General features: G+C 39.8%; 4 protein-coding genes across 13 annotated transcripts in view; 2 read left to right on the top strand and 2 right to left on the bottom strand.

Annotated features, from left to right (window-relative positions):
- The first annotated feature begins 283 nt into the window (after positions 1 to 283).
- On the top strand, positions 284 to 2,309 carry LOC6633409 (protein GUCD1). The gene is made up of 3 exons (XM_002056866.4): positions 284 to 1,013; positions 1,456 to 1,541; positions 1,600 to 2,309. Exons 1-3 carry the CDS (start codon positions 535 to 537, stop codon positions 1,701 to 1,703), a joined length of 669 nt encoding a protein of 222 aa, XP_002056902.1. The 5' UTR covers positions 284 to 534; the 3' UTR covers positions 1,704 to 2,309.
- AANATL7 (Arylalkylamine N-acetyltransferase-like 7) lies at positions 2,253 to 4,777 on the bottom strand. Its single transcript, XM_015170110.3, has 2 exons — positions 4,691 to 4,777; positions 2,253 to 3,181 (listed from the first exon to the last, which is right to left on the bottom strand). Exon 2 carries the CDS (start codon positions 3,126 to 3,128, stop codon positions 2,430 to 2,432), a length of 699 nt encoding a protein of 232 aa, XP_015025596.1. The 5' UTR covers positions 3,129 to 3,181; positions 4,691 to 4,777; the 3' UTR covers positions 2,253 to 2,429.
- A 1,655-nt stretch (positions 4,778 to 6,432) lies between these two features.
- On the top strand, positions 6,433 to 8,042 carry Vha36-3 (Vacuolar H[+] ATPase 36kD subunit 3). 3 transcript variants are annotated; one of them, XM_002056864.4, is made up of 5 exons: positions 6,434 to 6,538; positions 6,639 to 6,820; positions 6,895 to 7,012; positions 7,076 to 7,439; positions 7,545 to 8,042. In XM_002056864.4, the coding sequence occupies exons 2-5, from the start codon at positions 6,780 to 6,782 to the stop codon at positions 7,772 to 7,774; spliced, it is 753 nt and encodes a 250-aa protein (XP_002056900.1). In that variant the 5' UTR covers positions 6,434 to 6,538; positions 6,639 to 6,779; the 3' UTR covers positions 7,775 to 8,042. The 3 variants fall into 3 exon arrangements, with proteins under 3 accessions (XP_032288799.1, XP_002056900.1, XP_070063481.1); XM_070207380.1 differs by having other exon boundaries at positions 6,434 to 6,554; XM_032432908.2 differs by having other exon boundaries at positions 6,433 to 6,820.
- A 902-nt stretch (positions 8,043 to 8,944) lies between these two features.
- Positions 8,945 to 21,746, bottom strand: part of Pdfr (Pigment-dispersing factor receptor) — a 61,903-nt gene continuing 49,101 nt past the window's right edge. For 4 of the 8 annotated variants that reach the window (XM_070207348.1, XM_032432870.2, XM_032432881.2 and 1 more), the window contains 7 exons: positions 16,620 to 16,765; positions 16,305 to 16,562; positions 15,257 to 15,553; positions 14,931 to 15,194; positions 14,689 to 14,849; positions 13,579 to 13,855; positions 9,449 to 10,761 (listed from right to left, as the gene is read on the bottom strand). In XM_070207348.1, coding sequence (XP_070063449.1) covers positions 10,516 to 10,761; positions 13,579 to 13,855; positions 14,689 to 14,849; positions 14,931 to 15,194; positions 15,257 to 15,553; positions 16,305 to 16,562; positions 16,620 to 16,765 — 1,649 coding nt within the window. In that variant the 3' untranslated portion in view covers positions 9,449 to 10,515. Of the gene's footprint in view, positions 10,762 to 12,379; positions 12,537 to 13,578; positions 13,856 to 14,688; positions 14,850 to 14,930; positions 15,195 to 15,256; positions 15,554 to 16,304; positions 16,563 to 16,619; positions 16,766 to 18,562; positions 18,957 to 19,026; positions 19,678 to 19,823; positions 19,960 to 21,746 lie in introns of those variants that run through there. The other 4 variants (XM_032432898.2, XM_070207354.1, XM_032432895.2 and 1 more) reach the window with 4 other exon arrangements.

Below are 21,746 nucleotides of genomic sequence, written 5' to 3'. Positions count from 1 at the left end.
TATGGCACATCTCTAATGTTAGCTGGCCATGATGTTAAACTGGTCGTACATTTTAAGTTTGAGTCAAATGGTTGTTCTAATATAGTTTAGCTAAATTACCACAGCGATATGCAACAGCTAAAATGTGGCTTGCATATGAGCTCAAACTGCACTGCTTAACTGAGCTGTTTGGCTTACGTAACGCATTTTTGCGCTTATGTTTGCACTTTTTGCGCTTACGCCTCTGTTAATCGTTACTGTTATTTTAACTTTACGTTGTGCTTGCTACGTTTAACATTGTCATCTGTTTTTGAAAAGAAACCAATAAATATTATCATATTTCAATTTAATCTTCAAAATTTAGCATTAAAAGTCATTTGGCAACCAAATCTTTCAAATATATCAAAATTTTAATCACTAACAAGATGTTGATGCAATCAAATGGAATAAATCAATTGTTCACATAGAGTTCGGTACCCGAGTGTGTGTCAACAAAGGCAGAAGATAATACAACAACAACAACAACAGCAACAAACAAGGAAAAACAAAACAAAAATGAACAATATACCGCAAAGTAAACACTATAATTTAACACATTACCAACAGCGCTACAATTGGGATTGCGGTATATCCTGCATACTGATGATATTGTCCACCGCACAACGCAAACAGTTCCTCAACAATTTCGAGACCATCTGCAAGGAGGAGGGCTTCGGCGTCAGCACCTGGACAATTGATCTATGCTATCTTCTGCAGCGCTATAATGTGCGACACGAGTACTTTACTCAAACACTTGGAATCGATCCTAGCTACAAGAAGCACATGTACTATACGCGCATAATTGACAAGGACGAGAGGCGCGTGCTGCGCCGCTTCAAGGAAGCCAAGGCGCGTGGCCTCAGCGTCGAGAAGCGCACAGTGGGCATGCCTGTAATCGTTTCGCATTTGGCGCGCCATGGCCCAATTATATTACTGACAAATGCCTCACTGCTCGTCTGCGAGATCTGCCGCAAAACAATACGCGACAGATTTGGGTAGGTAATCGTTATGTTACGCGATCTTAGTACAATGCACGGAATACACAAACACAACACACTCGCACACACACACGCGCACTCACACAATGACGGGCGAATTAGATAAATAGAGCGACTCAAGGTCATGTCCATGGCCTAATAAATTCTACTTGCGATCAACTCACACAGCTTTAAGTCGTGGCGTTGCCACACTTGCGCACACAATATCACTTGCACACACAGCGCTCAAAATGGCACTGTTGCTGCTTATCGATAACATTTGCTAATTAATCGAAAATCGGGCTGGCACAGCTTTAACCGCCATTTCAAGCATTTCAAATATTTTAAAGCTGTGTATTCGTGCACAGTATTTGATTGTACTTATTTTATGTGACTTTAGCCTAAATGTTGGCTAATTATCAAGTTATTCTCATCAATTTGTTTGTTTCCCAAACAAAAGGTATGCGGGACACTATGTGGTGCTCTGCGGCTATGATATAACCACGCGTAAACTGTTTTATCACAATCCGGAAGTACGCGACGGACGTAAGTCAACGAAATTAACTGATAATTCTGATAATCATTAATTGCCAATCGATTCCAGATGTTTGCCGCTGTTTTTCTGGGGCAATGGACAACGCTCGTGTTGCCTTTGGCACCGATCAGGACATCATATTCATTTATGAGAAGACGAATCGCAAAAAGTAGATGACAAGTGCTCGGCGACACCATGGCCGATGCAATAGTACCTGCCCAGCAGTTTCCAGCGTTGTTGTTGTTAAATGGAACTGCGCGCCTATGTGATATTTTAATTAGGCATGGGATCTGATTCTGCTAGGCTGGGCGTTTCGCCTGAAGTATCTAATGATTGCGTTGCCGCAGTTTTCACCAGCTAACTATTATTATATATATTTTTATATTATATTAAATATAAGCTTCGATTTTTTTATATTTTTTTTTTTGTATTTACTGTAAAATTGTAACCTTGTTAGATAAGTTCTTATGCATTTTATATGTGTATGCTTGAGTTTTTGTTTTTTTTTTAATAATGTTTATGCTTTAGTTTAACAAGTTATTGTTATTTAGTTTAACAGTTGGTCCCCATTCAAAAACAACAACAATTTCTATAAGATCAATGCGTTTGCAATACATTCGTAATCCCAAGTAAGCCAAGACAAATATTTATAGAACTGGATCTTTTCTGATTTAATATCGAAATTATTAAGTATTATAGTTGAATAAATAGACTGTAGCGCCTAGTTATTAAATATTTTGTAATTCCGCACGCATTATATTACAAATATTTGCCTGAGATTACTTGAGACTTTATGCCTTGCACATTCCAAGATCGCGTTTACATAGAAATATATATATATATATCTATATAGAATATATATAAAAAAAAAATGGTCTATAAAAATTGTGTTTTGAACTTTACTGTTGCTGCATCGACGGAATATCCTTATTGTTCTCATAGTTGAGCTGTTTAGTTAGCAGCTGGAGCTTAATGTGCGGCGCCTCCACGGGCAATATAATCTCGCCGGCATCGTTTGTATATTTGGCGTACAGCTGCTCCGAGAATGGCTGAAAGCCCTGGGAGCACAATATCTTCTGGGAGAATATGCCGGTGGCATCGGCTTTGAGCAGACGGAAGCCGGATTTGCGTGCCACCTGCTCGGCGCGACGCACCAGCTCCTTGGCGATGCCCTGGCCCCGGAAGCGTGCATCCACCGATAGGATGCGCACATCAAAGATGCGCTCCACATTGTAGCGTGCAAATAGATCCACCTGCAGGCTGTGCCCGTAGAGCAGCTCAAATATCTTCTTGTAATTTTCGTCCATGCTGTGCTGTAGTTTTTCCAGCGCCTCTTCCGTATCGCCCGGACGCAATATGCCGTTGAGTATGACACCAGCTATTTGGCCATAGGTGGCGCTGTCAGCGCGCCCATCGACGGCCATCAGGCTGAGCTGATCCTGCAGCGTTGCCAGACTGTGATGCTCCAGTTCAGCGTTGCCACCGCCATGCTGGCAGAGTCCGGCCGCATGATTAAGCGGCTCGTCGGCAAAGAAATTTCCACGCAAATGCTCAATCACTCGCTCGAAATGCTCTTCTGTAATCACTTTGTACTCCATTTCTAATAGATTTCTTTAATATTCTATTGATTATGGACGTTTTTATTGGAAAGCTGTGGGAAGCACAAAGTTAATTCAAAGATGAAACACAGAAGTTTATAAATTGAAACTCCTCACATCCTTACGCAATATGTATGCTATGTAAAAGTTAATTGAACATATGTAGCATACTTATTGGGATGTTTTAAGGCAATGAAAACTTTTAGAATCGGCATAAGTATGCTTTACAAATAATATTGCTATATTATCCTATCAATGGAATTCATCTTATGTTTTCAGCATTTAATTGAATTCCTAACAAAGCTTTGCATACACAAAGGTACTCATATGTACAGTGGTCGCACGCTAAGTAAAACGCGTGTGTACTAGAAAATGTATAGCTTAAACAACACAAAGTGTACGAGATTTAATTCAAACAAAAAATAATATTTTACTATTCACGTGGTTTCTTTTTTCCAAAGAAATATTTTTCGAATTTCGCGCAGTTTCAATTAGCGAGCGATCACTGTATTTAAGTGCGCACACTGTCTATACACATGCACACACACACACACATACATGTTAGATGCCAGCTGCCATTGGCATTTTTGCTTTCATAACATAATTAGAGAGAACGCAAAACTCTCACGCACACAGACGCATTCCAACACGCATACACTCTCTCAGACACGCTCACTGCGCCTTTGTTGTTGTTTGTTGCTGCTGCTGCTGCTGCTTCTGCTGCGATTACAATCGCATTATATTCAACATTTACGACGCCTAAGCGACAAAGTCCTGTTACATGCACACAACTCTCTGCCGCCCCCCTCTGACCATGCAAGCAAACTTTATCACTCTGACATCACCTGCACTGCAATGTGTATATTTACATTATCTTCTTTGCACTTGGCTTTTTGTAGCTGTAAATCTCTGTAGATTTATATTAATTACTTACTTAGTGGCTTTTGGTGTCTTTGGAGCTCTCTATTTGATTTTCTAATTCGCGGAAGCGTCAAAAAAAATGTGTAACCTACTTGCGGGCGCTGCAAAATGCGAACTGCGCCAGCAGCAGCATCCCAGCTGAGCTTCTGTTCCTGTGCGAGAAAAATATACGTGCCAGTGGCGTCTGTGCTGGGCGCTCGGCTCAACAAGTCGTTTATTGGCCAACCCATGCCCCCACTCGGCGGACGTCTATGGCCATAACTGTTAACAGCTAGCAGGATGCGTGCGTGTGTGCGTGCCTGTGCGTGTGCCTGTGAGCGAGTCATTGCCTGCTCGTGACTTATGCGACATGACAATAAAAATGCAGGAGAGAGCGCAAATGAGAGAGAGAGAGAGGGACAGAGCTGCCTTTTGTTCTTCTTGTGTCATCCCTGCTCCCACTCCTTCGCAAATACCACACAGATATTTGACAGTTTTTTTGCGCCAACTGTTGATTCACTCTGTTTTGACTGAGCGTGTGTGTGTGTGTGTGTGTGTGTGTGTGTGACTGCCTCACGCAAATTACGCTTGTGTGTGTGTGTATGCGTGCGTGTAACTGTATTATGTGAATACATACGAATTTTGACTTTTATATGACTTACTCGAGGACTTGAGCTTAAAGCGGTGTCACTTGCTCAACAAATATTCGTGCCTTAATATTGTGAGATAAAAATGGAGAACGCATTAACTAAGCTCTACAAATTGATGCCATAACCGTTTAAATTTGTATTAATTTCTACTTTTTAATTCATTTTCAACGCGCATTTCGCTTGTGTTAAATTCATTCACCTGTTGAATGCATTGCATGGCAACAGCAGAGTTATTTTATCTATATGTATCCAATCTTTAGCATGTAGATAATTTTATCTAAAAACTTAAATGTCTTTAAATAATTAGCCAACACACGTTTTCAATGCAACACTTCTGAGAAAGCATGAAAACCTGCTGGAATTCTAGTCGAATTCTTGAGAATCGCATAGTAGGTCGTTGTACGTTTTATAACGTTCTAATATGCAAACACACACAAACTCACATATACACACACACACGTACAAAGTTTATTGATTAGCTAACACCATTTTTCAACACGTCCTTTAACGAAGGACTTACATGAATTCTTGAGAATCGCATAGTAGGGCGTTTTATAACATTTCAAAGCAAAACATACTAACGAACGTAGATAATTATCGAAACTTAAGCTAATCGGATAATGTGCCATATTTGCGGGTAGAATTTTCAGAAATCCAGTCATACCCTGCACCTTTCATGACATAGGGTAACTAAAGTAAAAAGTTTAGTCTCGTAGTTTCTACGGATCAGCAATCAGTCCGTCAGGATAATATATATATATATATAGATAAAGATATAGATAGGTATTACACTAAAAAATGATTAAAGTTATATCAAAGTAGTTAAAGTGACCTTCACGGCTGTGAGAGGGAGAGAGAATCCATTACGTTCCGGCATTACGTAGCCGTGTAATTGCAGATTTATGGGTTGACAATTTGGCTTGGCATCAGATTCGTTATGGGACCCAGCCACGCCCCATAGCCATTGTTGCTCGGCCCTGGCACTGGGCGAGACTGAGAGACCTCGGCAATTGTCAAACCCAATGCAGTACATTATTATTTTAATAAATATTATCAACAACATCAGTGGGCCGTGGTCGTACACAGCCAACTATATAAGGTGTACACGTGTACCTTAAATTTGTTTTTGTTTTTGTTTTTGTTTCTCGCTTTTTTATTTATAAATGTTTTTGGGCACATGACGGCACAAGACGCATACTCAAATGGCGTGACTCGGACCACCCCCATGGCTGCCCAGCCAAAAGTCTTTGCGGCCGTGCTCTACCCGAAACCCCCTCTTTGCTGAGTGTTGTGCGTATTGTTGTTAATCAGCATCAATTCAAAATGTATTTGATCTAACGGCCAATGCAGCGATTTGGCAGCACTGGCCTAGAGATGTGCGTGAGTAGAGATGCATGGCAGCGGGCACGAAAAATGAAAGCACGATGCATCTGAATATCTCAGCTATCTACAACTGAGAAGGGGAATGGGGATCAACTAAGCCAAAATGCACACTTTCACTTTGTAGAATGTGAATAGGTTTTGTTTTAGCTATCAAGCTGAAATCAAATCAAATTTAAATTTCGTCTCAGCTGATATGCTCGATCTATTCAACTGATCTAACCGCAATTGATCGGTACTCACGCGCTCATCTCTAGCTTGACGCGTCCATCGCCGGCAGCTGCAGTGGAACAAGCTGAGCGCGCGGACCAACGGTCGCGCTTCACTTTTATCCATACGTCATTTTGGACGTAGGCGTTGACGTCGGCGTCGACGTCGACGTCGGCGTCGTCGTCGTCGAGCGTTGCGCTATTTGCCGTTTTGTCCCATTTCGCTGTCGTCTGCTTTGCTTTGCGGTTCTCGTTCTTGGTCTCGGCGCTCGTTCGTGTTTATTTCTGTATATTTGTCGCATATATATACATATATATATATATATATATATATATAGTTTTGGTTAATATTTTGTTGTTCTTATTTATAGTTTACAGTTTGGGCATTGTTATTATTGTTCTTGTCCTTGTTGTTGACAAAAATTCGGACCGACAGCTGGTCGAAAACGTAACTGGCGACAACGTAACTGTCACGTTAACGTTAACGGTAACGGTAACGGTAATTTGAAATAATGGCTGCCAAAGATCGTCTGCCCATATTTCCATCGCGCGGGTGAGTACACCCCCGCACACACCCGCACACCCGCACACCCGCGAGCTGCTGCATTTTATGTATTTGTCGCGCAGGGCACAAACTTTGATGAAATCGCGTCTGGCGGGCGCCACAAAGGGCCATGGCCTGCTTAAGAAGAAGGCCGATGCGCTGCAGATGCGTTTTCGCCTGATTCTGGGCAAGATCATTGAGGTAGGTAGGCAGCGACACGGTTGACAGCGAACATATTGAAACTCTCGCATTGTTTGGCCATAGACAAAGACACTGATGGGCCAGGTGATGAAGGAGGCGGCCTTCTCGCTGGCGGAGGTCAAGTTCACGACGGGCGACATCAATCAGATTGTGCTGCAGAATGTGACCAAGGCGCAGATCAAGATACGCACCAAAAAGGATAATGTGGCGGGCGTAACCCTGCCGCTGTTCGAGCCATATCAGGATGGCGTCGATACCTACGAGCTGGCCGGCCTGGCGCGTGGCGGCCAGCAGCTGGCCAAGCTAAAGAAGAACTATCAGAGCGCTGTCCGGCTGCTTGTCGAGCTGGCCTCGCTGCAGACATCCTTTGTAACGCTGGACGATGTCATCAAGGTGACCAACAGGCGTGTCAACGCCATTGAGCACGGTTCGTTATCGCATCCATCGGTTGCACCAATTGTTTATCGTATTGCCTTGCATTTTAATCGAATATCGTAATTTGTTTATCGTATGTGACTGATGCACGGCACAGTGATAATACCGCGCATCAATCGCACCATCGAGTATATCATCAGCGAACTGGACGAACTGGAGCGCGAGGAGTTCTATCGCCTCAAGAAGATACAGGACAAGAAGCGCGAGGCCCGCAAATCGGCGGATCGGGCGCGCGAGGAGCTGCGCCGCCAGGGCTATACCGTGCCCTGCAGCGAGGAGGCGCAGAGTATACTCGAAAACGATGGCGACGAGGATCTGCTCTTCTAGACGTTTCGCTCAAATCTTCTGATGCCCCTCCACACACACACACACACACACTACCTCATTGGCAGATTGTGACGCCTTTTTCAAGTCTTTATTCAATTTCGTTTACATTATGCTCCAATTTGTTTTTTGGTTCTGGTTCAGCAACTGCTCCGTTGTTGTTGTTGTTGTTGTTGTTGTCTGCAGCTAATGAAATTATGTACACGTATTTAACAATGTATTTGTATTATTGTTATTATTATTATTATTATGATTATTATTATGATCGTTATTGTGTGCGCCTTTTGTGTGTTTCTTTTTCATTTGCTGAATATCGTTTTAATTTTTTTTATTTTATTTTTTTATTATAATAGACGCCATTCCACATTAATATCTGTCTTATTAAGTGGCAAATTTGCATTCCAGCGTCAGCGATATGGCTGCCCCTTGCCCCTACCATACACACCCCCTCACAACCCACCCAACCCTACCGCCTGCCCCGTCCATGCCACACATGGCCTCAACCCATGGCCGGCACGCGTCGATCCATAAGCCGCAGCGCAGGGCTATTAACAAGCGAGTGTGCGTTAGTCGACCAGCAGATACCCTGTAGTCAACATTTGTTGCAATTTATGCTGCGACTGTGCTCTGCCCATGTCTTTATACCAAATCGCAAGAGCTTAGCTAAATAAATCTTTTATTTAGTAAGTTTTTCGGTGCATGGGCTAGGCATTAGGAATGTGAAATATATATCTTGGCCGATGATTGTGCGAGTACCTATGGACTAGCTGGCTTGTGTTGTTTCCAAGTTATACGAGAATTCAAGTATTTTTCTGTGTAAACCAAACGAAAAGCCACATGCCAAGTTTCATGCATCTAGTTCTCGTAATTCCCGAGTCTTACGAGTATTTAAAATGGAGAAATATCAAAATTTATGCTACGAATAATGTCGAAACGAGGTCGCCACGCTCAGTTCAGAAATATACAGACTTGTCGAATATGCTTTCTCCTTAGCTGTTACATACATGAGCACAAAAACAATATGCCCGTTTTTAGTCGCTGCAGGGCATACAAATTACGTTGGATATGAAGAAAACCTGCGGCATAGATTAACTTTCAATTGGGTTCCTGATCTCGTTGTGGTTGCCCGTTTGCTTTGGGTCGATTTGAGTTAATAATAGGCGAGACATAAATTCATTTATTTTATACACATATAAAATCATTGTGTTTATTCACACATACATATATACCATAGATGGTTTGCTTAAACACGTAATAGTTTGCCATTGACCACTGTGTTTCTTTTTTTTTTTTTTTTTTTTTAAAGAATGTTTTTTTCTCACAGTTTTGTTGCTGTTCTAATTTGTTTTTAAACCTTTTTTTGTAGTAGTTAGCTTTCTTTTTTTTTTTGCATTAATTGCATCTTTTGCGTTCCTTTAAATTCGGCTTGTTTATTTTTTTATTGAGTTCTTAGCGACAAATATGCACGAAGCGTGAGCTCTACGAAAAAAGCTACAAAAAAAAAATGAGTATGCGGAAACTTTGCCTAGACGAGCAGTGTAAATGGAGCGGCCAGTGTAAATGGTTCTCAAGTTGAAAACTTGACATGGATTATATCTATGAGAATATACTTATATATATATGAATATTTTTTTTTTTAAATTTTTTTTTTTTTTTATTGTATACCAAGTACTTTGACTACAATTTGTACTTTTTAAATATGTTTTATTTTTTTTTAATTCTTTCATATTTGTTCTGGTTCCAAAAAAAAAAAAGTTCAATGAACCAGACAAATTAACGGCAAAAGCTCTTGGGGCACGCGCAAAGTCGAAGCTTTTTTGCGGAACTTTTGGAATTTTCCGTTTTTTTTTTTTGCCTAGGGGATCTTCAGGGAACTTTCGATCGCATCGTATGCTTATCTCTCCAAAAAGCTCGTAAGCTTGGTCAAGTTTTGATCGTAAGCGAGCGCCACGAATAATATCTGAAACCCGTTGCCTCAGTTGCATTTCAAGAAATAAAGCTCAGTTTGATCATCGATTCCCGATTAAGTTACTTTATAATAAGCTTCATTGATTCAATTCGAGCCGCGCGTATTTTCAAATTTTACATTTATATGCTGCTTTTCAACACTGGAACAAAATTGTATGTCAGGTAGCTTGGTATACCGTTATTTTGCCAATAATGTCACGTCAATGCGCTCAAAGCATGTATGTATATAAATATGTCGCTATGTTTTTTGTATATGAAGAATATGTATATGTATGTATTTGTATATAGATATATATGTATATATTTAGTACTTTGACGACTTATATATATATTCAAAAAAAAAATTGTGTTCTCTTTAACATTAACACTTCACATACACATATACATTTAGAGGAAAAAAGAAACGCGACGCGTCGAATCGCATTCAATTCGCTTTTGACGCCTTTTCATTTTAATTTTGGGATTAATATAACGCTGCATTTGTCAGCTATATGTGTATGTATGTGTATATATATATATCTATATATGTATGTATATATGTATATAAAAAAAAAATGTTATTTATCTATTTGTAAAAGTGCACACGTTTCAGTTACATAAGTTAAGTTTTTCTTTTTAGTACAGCTGCGCGCTTAAAAGCTAAGCTAAGCCATACACAAAGAGAGAGAGAGAGAGAGCGCAATAGAGGGAGCGAGTAAAAGAGCGAGAGAGAGAGAGAGAGAGGCAGAGGCAAGGAGGGAGTGTGTGTGAGAGAGAGAGAGAGAGAGGTGCTCGCGTTAAGCTTTAGGCGTTTGCTGTTTTTGTAATATTGCTGCTGCTGCTGCTGCTGCTGCGGCTGCGGCTGAGGATATTCTGCTTGTTGTTGTTGCGGCTGCGACTGCAGTTGCTGCTGTTGTTGTTGTTGCTGCTGCTGCTGCTGCTACTGTTGTTGTTGTTGTTGTTGTCGCAGCTGTGGCCGTTGGCAACTGTGACGTCATAAATATCTGCTGGGACACTTGAGCGTTAGGAATCACACATTTGTTCTGCAAATGACACAAAAAGAAAGACAGCACAGACAGAAAGAGAGAAAGAGAGAGAGAGAGAGAGAGAGAGAGGGAGGGAGCGGGAGGTAGAGAGCAGATAAAAAGCAGATCAAATAAAAAAATTTGCAACCGAAAAACATTTTCAAATACATTTCGCATATAAAGTGGGAGGGGGCAAGCAAGATAGAGAGAAAGAGAGAGCAAGAAAGAGAAAGAGAAAGAGAGAGAGAGAGAGAGCGGGAACGCAAACAGACATTAACTTTGATAGTTTTTGTTATTCTCGTTTTCGTTCAGTTAGGTAAATATTATTAATATAATTGAATCTTGTGCGTTTTTGTTGCAAACAAAGCGCTGCAAAAGAACTTGGTGATCAGATTAATTAGAAGCAAATACAGTTGCAATAGATTAAATTGATTATCGAAAATAAAACGTTTCATTAATTATGGCATCTTATGCCAGTTGAGCAGTGTGACCGAATTCGAGAAAGAAACTAGCGCAAAAAAAAGGCAAAAAAAAAGAGTCGACAAGATCGTGGTCCTATTATTTTCAAATACTTTTCACTTAAGGCTTCATGAATCGTATTAAGCTACAATTTCACAGTCTGCATATTTTTTGTACTTTCGCTGAGCAGTTTTTCTAGTGCTTGTGCGACTAGCAGATACCCTGTACGCATTCGAAACTTGGCAGATACTCATTTACTCCCACATTCTCTGTTCTCGACTGTCAATGGATTATCAAGCAAATTTGTGTTGATTTTAAGGAATATTCTTGAAGGCCCTCTATAATTTTCGACTAGCAGATACCCTGTACGCTTTAGAAAATGGCCAGATACGTATATCGTCTTATATTATTTGTACTCTACTATGAAAATTATATTCTCAGGCAACTTTGTGTTGATTTTTGAGAAATATTTGATGATAATGTATAATTTCCGACTAGCTGATACCCTGTACCCATATAAATACGGCTAGATTCGTTTTTCCCAATACATTCCCAGTTAATAAATTTCAAGGCAAATTTAGGTAGATTTTTAGAAATATTATTTGAAGACCCTGTAAGAGTTCAGACGAGCAGATACCCTGTACCCATTTGAAAATGAACAGAAACGCATTTTCCACTACATTTTCTGTTCTCCACTTTAAATATTATATTCCCAAACAACTGTGTGTTTATTTAGAGTATAATTTCCGACTTGCAGATACCCTGTAAACACCTGAAAATGGTCAGATACGCTTTTTCTTCTACATGGTCTTGAGAATTTATGTTGTATTCTCAAGAACTTTTATATTGATTTTTGGGAATATTAAGTAAGGCATAGACTGTGCTAAGTATTTGTTGGTTGGGCTTAGAGTTTATAAATATGTTCCAGGTGCACTACTTTTACTTATCAAATAGTTTCGAGACTTGTAGCCTTCTAGTACAGTTTGTACTTCTACTATCAAATCATAAAATTATTTCAAGTTGATTGGTACGGAACTTTAAAATAAGTTGATGTTAGAAAATCGAAACTTAAATATCTGCTTCATTAAAATATAAATTTACATATTTACATGAACTATAGTAAAACTTCTGGAATGGGATTAATAAATAAATTTGTATAAATTTGTATAAAATAATAAAAATGGTATTTTTTCAAAATTTGATTTTTATATTCGGTCACACTGATTTTAACGTAAATGTATCTAGTTTTTTTTTTGTTTTGTTTTGTTTAAATCAAGTATTGACGAATGTTGTTTTAATTGACATGCTGCCAGAGTTTCCAGGCATAGGTCTTGCTGAAATAAGAAACATGTGAAAACCATGCTAAAATCTATTGTTTTGCGGATTCTTAGAGACTGACTAGGGTCTGATAATATGTTGGCATGACATACGGGAAGTTATTTGGGGTCACAATTGGCGATGTAGATCGGTGTTTAAAATATAAGTCATAAGAATGTGTACTCTAAATACATAATATCGTTTACAGTGAACTGTCGCTAGGACGGTTTTAACACTACGTAAACAGCAGCAGCAGCAAAAAACCATAAACAATAAACGAATCTGTAATAAGCGTGTTTTCTTTTTTTTTTTGCCCAGCCTAGAGGCTTGCGCATGGCATGGAGATGGGCGCGTGTTGCAGCTTTGCCGAGGCCAGACACGAGCACGGCACACGAAACACGATTTTACAATACGAGACACGAAGTTGTCTTATTAAAAGGATATTAACAAAATATATATAGATATATTTTGATCGATATGAACTGTTCTGATTATATGATATAAATTTGAGCACGCGCGTGACACGTTAGGCACGATCTATGAGAACGTGCTACTCGTGCTAGGTCGTCTTTTCGTGTGTTCGGTCTTGATTTCATGCCAAAATTGATATTCAAACACGAGTGCGTGTATGATATTAATTTGAGCACGCGCGTGACACGGTAGGCACGACTTTTGCTGCTCGTGCTTAAACGGTTCGGGTCGTGTTTTCGCGTGTTCGGTCTTGATTTCGTGCCAAAATTGTTGCGTGTTCGTGTCAGCATCAGAAAAAGAATACGACATGCGCCCAGCTCTAGTACAGTAGGGCTAAAAAGCTACAATTTTGTGGATTGGGGCTGTTTTGTGCAAGTGGGCGAAATTGTAGTTGGAAAAGGTAAGACTACAGTTGGTGTGTATCACTAGGCGCTCTAAAGCTCTAATAGAACTAAGAAACTACGGGGAGAGTACGAGTACAAATACGGGCTACGTCAATTTGGTTATAACTAAATTGGCCTACTGCTCTGACAACTCAAATACAACTGACTCGGGTGGTACGGATGACGCTGGCGGTACTCTCAGTACCTTTTGGCCGCGAAAGCACAGCCCGAACATCCAGTTGCTGTTGCGTCCAGTTGTCGATGCTCCATCATCCGTGCTCCGTATACGCTGGCCCACAGCCGAGCCGCTGGCCGGCTCCTCCGTGGCCTTCAATATGCCGCGGACACGTGCACTGCCCGTGGAGGCCCGGTTATTATTGTTGCGCCTTGGGACATATCTGTGGATCTGCGGCTCGGTGCTAATGACAATGGTCACGCTGCTGGCCTTGCGGGAATTCGAACGTTTCGTAGACTGCGATAGACTGTTTTTTTTTCGGTTTTTTTTTTTTTTTTTTTTTAAGGGAAGAGGAAAGCAAAACTTTTAGAGTAAGAAAATAAACATATACGTATATATTCGCCAAATTTTAGAGACATTTTTGAAATTTCAGAGCATTCGATTGTGAGAATATTCGGCATGCCGAATATTAAATACCCTTGCAGTTATGCGAAGCTCGCAAATGAACATCTCTTGGTAAATATTTGGTCAAACGACAACTCATCTTTCGACCGATTCTACCTATAGAGCTATAGAGCTTTATACTATATAAGCAGCTAGTCAAGGTCGGGCTCAGTCATGAGATCTTGATAAACAAAACAAATTTGCGACAGATCGTTGCTGTGATAGATACAAATACGATATAGTGCTAAGATCCGGCCGATTCGAACATAAGTATATTCTGCTTGCCACACAAAGATGGAGCTGTGCAAGGTTTCAAGACAACGATCTTGATCTAGAATATATATACTCTATATATTCGAAGATGTCTTCTTCTGTGCTTTACCGAGTTCATGATTTATGAAATATACATTTTGTAAAAATATTTGCTATTTTTTGGAACATTTCCCTTTAAGTTTCTCCCTAAAAATATTTTATCAATAATTTCGGACTAACAGAAAACATTTGCTGCCTCTTAGCATAAAAAGTTACGATATTCAAAGAAAAATGTTGCTCCTATTTAAGAATTAAGGAATATTTTTTGGAATTTTCAACTGCTCAAAAATATGGCGAATGGCTTGGGGCAAGATTTTGAGCTGCGAATTTTTAAAGTTTTCTTTTCAGTTTCTTATTTTTTTTTGTTGTGCAGCTTGTGCCTACCGCTTGCCGGATTGTTGTGGGTCGCCTTGTTTCAGTTGTGGATCGGTGTCAGGTGCGGTATTGTAGGCGCCCGAATACATGGAGGGGCGCTTGGGCGCCCATTCCGGATGGCCACGCACGGACAACCAGACGGCGATGCTCTTCAGCATGACAGCGCGCACCTGGCCAATGAGAAGGAGATGATGGAGTAGAAGCAGGAGTTAAAATGGACACAGAGAGGCTGGAGCGAAAGATGCACTCACCTCGCCGTTAAGGAAACAATAGATGAGCGCTATGAAGAAGCCCTGAAAGGATGTCAGAAAGTGGGTCACATAGCTCCAGATGGCGAATTTCCAGGCGGTCTTCAGAGCCGGCACCAGATGCAACAGGTTTGTAATGCCCAACAATGGGAGCAGGACAATTGCCGCCCGCACCGCCTTGCGTGTCTGCTCGATTTCGCTGGCCTGGCTCTGGCGCAGCTTCATGACCAGCACACGGATGATGTTCACCAGGAAGAAGAAGTTCAGCTGCCGGCCAGATGATAAACGTTTGCCCATTGCCATATTGCGATTGCATGCGATGCACTCACCATGATAACCGTTAGACGTGGCCCCTCCAGAATCCAGTAGTAGGGCGTCAGATTATAATTCCAGAGGCAATCGCCCAGCGAGGTGTCCATAAAGATTGCCGTGCACTGCACCCAGACAAAGGTCATCAGCACGGGCATACCCCAGCCGAGCAGCGAGAAGAACACAAGCGGAAAGTTACCCTGGAATACCGCGACAGTGATCATATTATGCAAGTAAAGACCCTCGATGAACATCCACATGAACATGGCGGTGCGTGCGTATTCCAGCAGCACGTACGATGCCTCGCATAGGTAGGGCTGCAATCGATAAATGTCCTCATTTAGCTCAGCTCTCTTTATATACTTATCTATATAGTTGATCTCTCAATAAAAATGCATTTTATTCTGACTAACTGACTTATTGGTGACTTGATGTAGTTCCACCCACAAGTGTGGAATAATGGCGGAAAAGCGTTAGCATGAAACTTTTTTGTTAATCATTCGATCGCTCTCAAATATATGTTCTAAAATATTTGCTCAAATTAATTTCAGGGATATTTCAGACATTTTTTTAAAATTGTATTTCCCCATCGTGAAAATGGGTTCAAAGATTTTGTGGGTTTCGTGTTTAGGTTCATTTCCAAATATCTGAACGAAATATCATTTGAGACGGAAAGCACAATTCAAAGATTTTTTTTGTTTCAAACTTATTTTCAAAGTTCTACTACATAAGAAATTTTTGAAAAGGTGTTTCAGCGATTTGGTAAATTTCACCCGCAACAGTGGAAAATTGGCGGAAAACAGTTGCATTTTTGCGATCGGTTTCAAAATCATTTCCAAAAATCTGATTTTCACGAGGTTTGACGCTTTGTTCATTTGGTTTGGCCTCGAGATCAATTTGGCATCTAAGTCTAACATTATTATTTAACATTATTTTCCGATCGTTTCAAAGATCTTTGAGAGAATTTATTTTACATGTGCTGCGGGCAAGGCCGCGTTATACCCGCTAGTATATAAAGTATATATTATTCTAATTGACAATCGCAAATGCCCCCAACTTTGTACTCACCGTATTCTCGATAACCGATAGACTTGTATTGTTGGCCGAGTCCGATTTGCCACGCCGAAACTGATCTAGGTAGAGTGTAAGTCGGACAATCACCTGCAAGACCATGGCGACAAACAGATTCTTGTGTATTTTGGTGCGATTGTTGCGCAGCGAACGAAAGGCGCAAAAGATCATCAGGGATATGATCAGGGCGAACAGGGACAGGCAGAGTCCAATGATTTCCAGGGTGCGTGTACGTTGCGCAATGTCCATGTAGAGCTGGCAATGGAAAAACGCATGTTAAATGATCGAAAAACTAAACATATTCCTGCCTACGTTCACATCCTTGATTTCCTGCATCAGACGTATCACCTCCGGCTTGTAGCAGGGTCCATAGTCGGTCCAGCCGGTGGGCTTTTGTTCAGTCGAATTGGGTCGCCCAGCCCAATGACCATCTAGCTCGCACTTCCGATTGGCAAACTCTGTTTAAGCGAAACACAACACCAGCAATTACATTTTCTGTGTACCATTTCTTCACCCTTTGTTTCCAGAGGGGTCAATCAAACACGTAAATAAGCAACTGCCAGCTGAGAACAAACAACAAGTTTGCCATTTTTCGCTGAGTAGTTGGTCGGTTTCTTTTGAGTCGAACCGGTTCGAGGCGGATTTTTATAGTATTTTTTTAACAAATAGTTGGAAACAGATCTAGACCCAAAGCAAGGTATCAATATATATAAGGCTTAAAGATGCTGTTGAACCGGTTCGACGTGTGAATTTTAATGTATTTATTTAAGCCTGAACCGAACCTCAAAGTAACTCAGTTGCCCAACAATTGACTGAGCCGAACCAAACCATATTTCGCTGCAAAAATAGTTTGGTTCGGCATTGAATAGTTTAAGGTAGATCCAGCCCCAAAGCAAGTGCTGCCTAAAGATATTTTGCCGAGCCGGTTCGAGTCGGGTTTATTTAATGTATATTTGGTTAAGCATAAATCAAACCACATTTCAAACGAGTTGCCCTAACATCCGCTGAGTCAACAACGAACCTAAACTAGTTTGACTAAAAAAAAAGGTTTGCCAGAGATCCGAGAGCTCAGATCCAGGGATATTATTAACCGCTTTTTGAGTCAAACCGGTTCAAGGCGAAATTTTCAAATTTTCATTTACCATAAGCCAAGCAGAAACCAAACCAACAACTGCCTGGTACAAAATCAAACACAGTTGTTTTTTTTTTTTAAATACTAGGGTTAAAATAGAAATAGTTTGAGTTAAGCCGGGCTTAAAGACAAGGCTATCAAGGCTGCAGACCGCGTTCGAGTCGAACCGGCTCGAGGTCGAAACCCATGTTCAAAAATGGTTTTGGTTAAAAATGAGCAATTATTAAAGAGATTTATGTGAGCAGGTTCACGAACTGAACTAAATCTAAGGCCAGTTGCTTTGAACCGTGAACTAAACCAACGGCAATTAGTTCATTTTGAATTGTGGTTCGCAGCGCTGGCTTGGCTATTATTGTGCACGCCTCACTCAATTAAATTGTTGACGCATTTTTTATATTGGGCCAGGCAAGCAAGTGCTTAAATGAATCTACCTCACGTTCTATCAAACGAGGCGTGCATTTATGGGCGCACCTGGCACGGCTGGAGTTCATTGTATTGAGGCTGTCGCGTCCTTCAAATCACGTTCAATTTGATTCACATTGGTCTCGCCCGTTGTCCTGCTTTCTACCCCGCAGTCAGAGTGTTGTGTTGAGAGCAGTGTGGCCATGATAAATTGTGAGACGAGCTCTCGAAAGATGGGAATAAGTCTGCGTCAAATGGTAGGAAGAACTATGAGTAACAGCGTAACTACTAGAGAAAAGTTTTTGGGACATAATAAATACTTTTTAATTGTGTTTTAAGCCGTCGATTTATTAAAGTGAAAATCCAGGGTAGTTGCCAGTCGTGCCTGTTTGTTTACTTCTTTGCTTTTGCTATTTGCTTTAATCAAACAGCAACCCGATGTCAGCGTCGATGTCAACGTTAACGTAAGCGTCAACGTTGTCAATGACAGCTTCGGTCTAACTGTAATTATGTCAATCGAAACGAGCTTTTTGTGAGTGTCTCCCCCCCCACACCCCTCTACACACACACACACACACACACACACACACACACATACACCCCGCACCCAACGGTGTCATGTGTACAGTTATGCAGCTGTATGTAATACCCAACAGGCTATTGAGGTCAGGTCAAATTATGACTGGTTGCTTATTAAATATTAAGCATTTGATATATTCACCTGTAACATGAGGCCCATCGGGCGGGGTGCAGTTAGCTACCAATTACATGAGTTAATGCCATGGTAACGACCCAAGAAGAGTTGTCAATCAGCTACTGTGCTGTTACTTATCATTAAAGTCTGTCGTTCTTCCTGTCAAAAACTGGTCTGAGCCCAAACTCATACATACACTCATACAAAGCAGGTAGCTTAGCTGACATCAAAGCTTTGATTAATTGCAATTTTTTATCTCCACATGCGACTGGCAGATATGAGTTTCCTTTGCTTTGCACTGCGGTCCTTTGCATGCTTTGGTAACTTCGGACTCTGTGGTCCGATCTTAATGAAATGTTCAAGGCTTTTATATGGCATACAAGAAGCTAATGTGAAGAATTTCGTTTTTATCAATTCCCAGCTGAAGAGTGACATTTATTAAGAAAGTGAAATGGGCTCAGGCCAAGCAGGATATAAACACGCCTACATACCTAAAATATTGCGACTATCTCACATAGTCTTTCATCTATGCCCACAATTCAAAGGATATAAGTATCTGCCTGGACTTCGGACGTAGCTTTTCGGAACCAAGTCAAGAATTCAAAAGCCATTTATTTGCTAATTGAAGACAATTTTCAGCAAATTATAGGCAAATAATAGGGTATAGTTATAGATGTGCGCCGTTTAAGGTAGGCCCACGCCCAGCTCGTACTGTCCTGGCCCAGTTGGACGTTAAATAATTAACCAAATGATTTGAATTGCATTCGATTGCCCGGTATGTTCCATGGAATTATACAGTTAGGCCCAATCATGCAATAGATTGATGGCCCACTAAACTATCCATTTGGCTTCTTCTTTAACTCCCCATTATGACAAATCTCAATGGACAACTACGTGACGCCCACGCACGGATGCCTTTATGCATTCCTGAGTAGTCCACAGCCAACGAGCTGGCTTCACCTATTTCTGTGTCTCGTGCAAAATTTAATCCAGCTCGCGTGCTACACAACATTTTAGCCCCAACTAAAGTGATGTGAAGTTCATGTGGAATGCGTTTTGCTTATCAAATTTTTGAAGAAGTTCAAGTCAACCCTGGATATAACTCAGAATATTTAAATATAATTCCTTGAAATTTATAAATTGAAAACCTGAATTTTCGCTTGATTTTGAAATAATATTATTGAAATTCAAAATTCCTTGATTTTAAGACTCTTGAAAGTTTGAATTTTTCTCTCATTTTAAAATTAAAAAATAAAAGGAAGTTAGGAAGAATTTTCACTATAGTTACCTGATGTGATGAAGCGCCACAATAGGAAGGGGTTTCGGGAAATTCCAACCGCAAGTGTGGAATAATAGTGCAAAACGTTGGAGGATGGAATCCTACACACATGCATGCACACATACATACATACAACCATACACACATACACACATACACACATACACACATACATACATACACACATACACACATACATACATACATACATACATACATACATACATACATACATACATACATACATACATACATACATACATACATACATACATACATACATACATACATACATACATACATACATACATACATACATACATACATACATACATACATACATACATACATACATACATACATACATACATACATACATACATACATACATACATACATACATACATACATACATACATACATACATACATACATACATACATACATACATACATACATACATACATACATACATACATACATACATACATACATACATACATACATACATATGTACATACATACATATGTACATACATACATATGTACATACATACATATGTACATACATACATATGTACATACATACATATGTACATACATACATATATACATACATACATATGTACATACATACATATATACATACATACATATGTACACACAACATAACAAAACACCAAAAAAAAACAAAAAAAAACACCAAAAAAAAACACCAAAAAAAACACCAAAAAAAAAACACCAAAAAAAAACACCAAAAAAAAAACACCAAAAAAAAACACCAAAAAAAAAAACACCAAAAAAAAAAACACCAAAAAAAAATACTACACTACTTGCTAAGCGTGAAATCCTGCAGAGCCTACTTGAATTCTTGAGAATCGAGGAGGAGAGCACTTGGCAGAAATTCGTTTTATTTGAACTTGCAGCACAGCGACAAATAAGCTTCGTCTGCGTTTGGTATTAGAAAACAAACATGTATACATATATGCATGCATACAGTAACACACACACGCCCACACACACATACACACACACACACACACACACACACACACACATACACACACACACCCAAGCGCACACGCATATGAGTAATACTTTTATATTTATATATTAAATTATTGGTTTCAACTGCTTGATTGATTGACCAACTAACTGAGTGATTGACTGACTGATTGACTGATTGACTGACTGATTGACTGATTGACTGACTGCTTGACTGATTGACTGACTGATTGATGATCAACCCACAGGCCGAACTATAAGAGCTAAAGGCTGAATTTTTAACTGTAAGGCAACTTATGCGGTGAGAATGCCTGCTAAGACGGGATTTCGAAATTCCATCCGAAAAATAGAGAAAACCATTGTATTAAACTTTCATTTATCCTTTAATTGAGATACAACTCGTTTTCAAAGAGGCGTGGCAAAAGTTGTTATAAAAGTTTATCACAAATTTAATAAAATTAAAATTCGCTTTAATGCGTGGAAATAGCCAAGTTTGTCTGTATATAAATGAATTTTGTTTATAGGTAATGTCTTTTCTTGTGCTACATATATTCTATATATATTCTAGATCTGCATCCGACTTTCTGTGGCAGGTGAAGCAAATGTATAAATTGCAAGGATCGAAGCACTAAAGCTGCCATAGGAACTATGAACGTCTTGTATTTAAAGAGTTATATATACAGTATGTAAACATCGGAGGAATCGAATCAATATAGCATATAGCTGCCATAGGATCGATCGGTACACAATAGAGTTTCTGTTTGTAAAAATTAATAGATGAATAAGACGGAAGAATCAAGGAACTATATTATATAGCTACCAAAGGAAAGTAAGTTCTTCTTTTAAACGAAATATTTAAAGAAATTTTTACCAAACTTGGCATCACTTTGTTTTGCAATGCCTTCTATATAGCAATAAAGTATTACC

The sequence above is a fragment of the Drosophila virilis genome, chromosome X (assembly GCF_030788295.1).
Source record: "Drosophila virilis strain 15010-1051.87 chromosome X, Dvir_AGI_RSII-ME, whole genome shotgun sequence".
Lineage (NCBI taxonomy): Eukaryota > Metazoa > Arthropoda > Insecta > Diptera > Drosophilidae > Drosophila > Drosophila virilis.
The sequence above is the reverse complement of the archived record's forward strand: the minus strand, read 5'-3'. Positions and strand labels throughout refer to the sequence as shown.